This window comes from Physella acuta, unplaced genomic scaffold (genome assembly GCF_028476545.2).
Source record: "Physella acuta isolate Inbredline_101_S28 unplaced genomic scaffold, ASM2847654v3 ptg000426l, whole genome shotgun sequence".
NCBI classification, from domain to species: Eukaryota; Metazoa; Mollusca; class Gastropoda; family Physidae; genus Physella; species Physella acuta.
The window spans coordinates 364,908-370,568 of NW_026731945.1; the positions used below are offsets into that span (position 1 = coordinate 364,908).

Genomic DNA, 5,661 nt, shown 5'->3' on the forward strand with positions numbered 1-5,661 from the left:
AAAAGCCAACGGCAAATAAACGGCATACCAAAATTTAAACCCTACACCTGACCTTATTTTATTTTGTGGAAATATTATTTCAATAATATAGCACATATATAATGGCTCGGGAGTTTCTAAACTCTTTAAACTTTTAATGAAATGTGTCCATGGTGAAACGAGTGGTTTTAAGTTATAGTAACAAGGAGTGTGTTGATTTTAGTATCGGGGAATGGGGGCAGAGTTATTTCAGTTAGGGGGAGGGTTTTGTGTTATTAAGTCATCGCAAAGTGATGGTGCTGATGACTGCAGTGATGTGAGGTATTTAGGTAAAAATTGAAGAAAGACAGGTTATAAAGCCGCCTTGAAAGAATAACTTTTACACACGTGCAATTTTAAGACTTTAATATACGTTGAATATAGAAAAACACAGAGTTCTGCCACGGATCACAAGAGTCTAGCATTCAACTTAATTAATTCTCTCGGCCTCAACATCAAGCCAAGGTAACCCAACGCCTGCATAACCCCAACAGTCCCGCGAGGGGAGGGGGCACCTAACCTGTGCATGCATTAACTCGCACTCTTTACGACTGGGACAACTACAGGCTATTCAGACATGTATCTAGTGAGGGGAATTACAGTCAAACACACTATGGACCATTCCTATTACAACTATTATAATCTATCTAACCTACAATTAAATAATGTAATAGTATGAACATAAATACAATTAAGAATTAAACGATATTTTATCCCAGTTCCCTACCCTGTTATAACAGTAAGATGTGTATGAGGTAATAGGGCTTCGTGAGGAATGAAGCTAATACGGAGGTGGGAATATATTCGTTTTGTGAATAAGTTTGTTGACTTGTTATTATTGAATACAACTAGAGTCCTATCGTTGTTAAACTTTTATAAATGTAACTGAATTAAATTATTGCGCACTGAAAACGTTTGGAAATGGAAATTTATGTTTTCGCACCAACGAGTTGCGTCTATCGAGTGTCAACATTGTAAACATTCTTTGCTTCAAACCTTGTAGTCTATGTACTAACAATAATTATTTTAAAAAGGTATGTCGAGTATATTAAGCGCAAAAACAATATGACTGAGCAGGTTATGATCAATGTAACGTATTCTACGGATTAGCTGTTGATTTTTGTTTATTTTTAAGCGTGTTCCGCAAAATTGACACATATAGACCTAGAACTACATAGGTTTCTAGTTTACGTCTTATTGGCTTGGCATTTATAATTCTGCTGGATTTTGTGTAAAGACTAATATTAAATATAATTTTACCCGTAACCTAAACATTATAACTGAATCATCTTTGTCATTGATGGTTATAATTGTATACTATTTAGATTGGATATATTCTTTTAGATATGTGTAAATATTTTTAAAAATGGAAGATTATTATTGGCTCGTTCAGTAGTTAAAGTCCTAGTTGTGTGTATTGTAGCATACAATGCGCATGAACAAACAAGTATTGTTTAATATTCTAGGATCCTGTGTAAAGTTCAGGGCCGATTGAAATACTTTTCAACGGTTTATTTTGGTCTCTGGAGCTCTAACAATGCCCCTCATACCCGCGCAAAAGTATGTTTCAATATAAACGAAGTTTAAAAAAAAAATAATAGTAATAATCACATTTTACATAAGAAACTTATCTACGCACAATTGGTCACTTATACTTCGCGAGTTTAGTAGCCGAATACTACAACTTAAAGTATTTAGCAGGATAATACATATCCACTTTACTCCTATATAGGCCTACTCTACTCAATTCAATCATACTGTCAGTTACTCTCTTCTACTTAACTCCCTTCTACTCTCTAGGGTGGGGTGTTTGGTGTATGTGTGGGGTGTATTTGTGGGGTTGGGTGTGTGTTGTAATTTTGGGGTGGGGTGTGTGGTATATGTGTGGGTGAGGTGTGGGGTGTATGTGTGGGGTGGGTTGGGGTGTGTAGTGCCGGCGCCAGGTTATTTAGTGCCCTAGTTAAAACTTATTAAAACGCCCACCCCCTCGCATATATATATATATATATATATATATATATATATATATATATATATATATATATATATATATATATACATATGTATAACATAATATATATTAATAGAGGCGTGGCTAGGGAAGGGCGGGTGGGCGGCTGTATAAAACACTCATTACTGAATTATATACAATTTAAATAATGAATGTTTACTGCTACTTGGCATTACGTAGTTATTTAATTTTTTCCTACATTGATTGCTTGACACCCAAATAAAAATGTAAAGTGACTGGTAAAAAGCGCCCCTACCTTTCCAAATAAGGAAAGTTGGGGCCCATTTTCACCAACGGGAATAACTATATATTTAGGCATAATTTAAGGAGGGGGGCGCAAAATTGATAGTTCCTCCTGGGACCGAACTAGTTCGCTACGCCTTTGTATATTAACCTTACCCTATTTATAATTTATATAATATAATAAAGTAGTTACTTATAAGGTACTTTTTAATAATGGCGATTACAAATATTTCCGCCCTCCTCTGAATAGCGCCAGCCCTGGTTGTGTAGGTTATGTGTGGGTTGTGGTGTTTGGTGTATGTGTGGGGTGGTGTGTAGTGTCTGGCAAGTGGAGTTTTCGGTGTGGGATGAGTAGTGTGTGGAACGTGGGTTTTAAAGGGATTCAGTGTGGGAAGGGCTGTGTACGATAAACGGATTTGGGTCGCTGGGTGTTCATTTGTATATGTTAAGTATACTGTGCGACGTCGTTTTGGTTGTAAGATGGTTTGTGGGCTGGTGTGGTGCCGGTTGGCGTAGGGTTTGGTCTTTGTTCTAATTTACATATTTCTACTACATTCTTCTATAATCTACAGCATTCTAAACTTGTTCTTCTTCTTCTATTATACATTCTACTTTATTTTTCTCTATTCTACTCATTCATAATAAATTATTCTATATTATATTATATTATACTATATTCTGCTAAGACATTTCAACTATATTAAACTCAACTCGTACATATATTATGTATATATATATATATATATATATATATATATATATATATATATATGTATATATGTATATATGTATATATATATATGTATATATATATAACATTTTGGAGCATGTTTTTTTTTAATTTACTTTACAGATCTCCCTACAACATGACCACACAGGAAATACGTTATGAGATCATGAAATGCCTGGGGAGCATGTGGACAGACAAAATGTTTCTCGACTTTACAATAAAAATACAAGATAACACGGTCGCATGTCATAAGCTCGTTCTTGCGGCCTGCTCTGAATTTTTCCAAGCGTTGTTTCGTTCAGGAATGAGGGAGGTCACAGAGAACTGCGTTGAGTTAAAAGATGTTTCCTATGAAATATTTCAGTTGATTCTGAAAACACTTTACACAGGTGTCAATGTTTTAACGTTGGATAATTTCATTCACGTTTGGAGGGCTGTGCACATGTTGCAGATAAACTTTATGATAAAAATGTGTGAAAGATTTGCAGCTTATTCTATTACAATGGACAACTGGGAAAACATTTATGAAACAGCTAAACTTTTTGGCTCAACTATTGTTCTAGATAAGTTTTATAGGTTCATGTTAAGTAACTTTGATCAAATAAGTCTTTCATCGACATATCTACAACTGACTTCTAATGAAGTTCGTAATTTGATAAAAAGCCAGGATCTTTGTGTCAGTAGTGAAGATATTGTGTTAGAATCAGTGATAAGATGGGTCGACTGCTATGCTCCAAATAAAGCTAACACAGATATTAAAAACACAAACATAATAGTCGACATAGAAACAGATGAAAGTGAATTAGAAAATGTACCTTCAGATAACTCGCTTAATGTTGTATTAACCGAGCATCTATCTAGAAAAGATGAGTTGGCAGATTTAATGAGTCTGGTAAGGACATATTTAGTTAGTCCAGAGGTGTTAACACGAGTTTATCATCTTAAAATGTGTACTGAAAACAAAGACTTTAGAGATATAATCGTCAGCGCTTTAGCGTACCAAGCCCAACCTTCAAGAGACGGCCAGTGGCCATCAGCGGCTTTGCATAGATCGTGTAGTAGCTTTACACACGTTGGGGTTTATGCAAGAACAGATGGACAGTTTAGAGCAATACGTGCTAGTGATAAGTTTTGGTTCGCTTTGCCAACTTGTGATGGTTTAAAAAAAAATATTCAGCTTGTGACGTTTGATACAGACTTGTACGCAATAGGAAAACCTCTTAACATGCCAAACACGCAGCAATATAAATTGTTTGTCCTCTCTGAGAACGGCTGGAAAGAAATTTTTAATCTGCCCTGTAACAATGTGTTACTTGTTTCTCATGGGCAGTTTATTTACGTCTTAGACAAAAGTGACAATGTAATTTATCATATCAATCCAAGAAGTTTGGATTTTAAAAAATTCACAAAAATTCCAACGCAAATAGATGTAAAGCACGCAACTGTCTTTGAAAACTCAATTCTAATTTTCTCCACTGAAACTCAAAACAACATTGAGAATACAGTTGTTTACAATTACGAGTTTCCGTCAGCCGTTTGTACCAAACTAACCGATTTGGATGGACCAGCAGACCAGCTGACCACTTTCAAGAACGACAAACACAGCTACATATTACAGACAAATGGCTCTCTGTGGGTTATTTTGAATGCATCGCCATTAAAAAGAATTGAGATAAAATTTGTTTCTAAACTATGGGATTGCCAAAGAAAACAATACGGTGCTTTAACCTACAATGAGAAGTTGATTATTTTCGGAAATACCACTGAGAGAGATCCGCCAGATGCAAATAGAAAAGATACTGTTCCAGGACATCTTAAATTTATTTCATACTGGGGACATGATAATGCAATGTCAAATTTCGTTCCAGCTACACTTCCAAAGACATCTTTACTTAGGTAACTGTAAAGCTGTGTACATCGAATAGGATAGATATTTGGTTGACTTTATTTAACCATAAAAATACAGTTCTAAACCTTATAAACGGAGAACACTTATTTGTTTCTTTTTAAAGCATTTATTTTGTGATGTTTTAAAATACTTTTTAAGCAAATATACTTTCTTTAAAAAAAGAAAAGAACGTTGCTAATGTTGTAGAGTTTCCCACTCATTTAATGACTTTAAAGTCAATAGTTTTACCAGAAACGAATAAAGAGTTATATGACCAGTTATAGCTATTTTGATGAACCAGCACAATAGCTTTTTCTATTAGGAACAACGAAGATTTCTATCTTTAAAGACCAACGAGAAACGGTAACTTATTGATAGTCACATCTTTTGCATTGTAGTTGTATTTTAAAATGTGCTAACTCAAAATAGTATTATATTTCGCTTTGTGTTTTAACAAATTTAATATTTTGTAAAAACTCCAAATAAAGATCTATTAAAGACGAAATTCATTCAAACATTTCCTGACTATTTTTAACCAAATAAAAATTTTGAGGCTTAAGATTTAAAGTTTTTCAGCTGTATGTTAATGACCGTTACGAGGGTTAAGGTTAGAGTTACGACAACCATACAATACTTGTGTTACTGCGTCAGATTTGGAGGAGCCTCGTATCTTCCGTTATTTTAATCCATTATATACATATAATTTACACCTACTTGTGCTGTGTAGTAAACGAGTGAAGGGGGAGGAATGCTGGTGAATGTTGTTTGTAC

General features: G+C 34.5%; 1 protein-coding gene across 1 annotated transcript; it reads left to right on the forward strand.

Annotated features, from left to right (window-relative positions):
* The first annotated feature begins 985 nt into the window (after positions 1–985).
* LOC131942782 (kelch-like protein 8) lies at positions 986–4,902 on the forward strand. The gene is made up of 2 exons (XM_059302708.1): positions 986–1,052; positions 3,126–4,902. The coding sequence occupies exon 2, from the start codon at positions 3,139–3,141 to the stop codon at positions 4,900–4,902; it is 1,764 nt and encodes a 587-aa protein (XP_059158691.1). The 5' UTR covers positions 986–1,052; positions 3,126–3,138.
* The last annotated feature ends 759 nt before the right edge of the window (positions 4,903–5,661 follow it).

Bases quoted from the DNA above. Each gene is read 5' to 3' on its own strand.
- LOC131942782 (XM_059302708.1), top strand. From the start codon at position 3,139: ATGACCACACAGGAAATACGTTATGAGATCATGAAATGCCTGGGGAGC.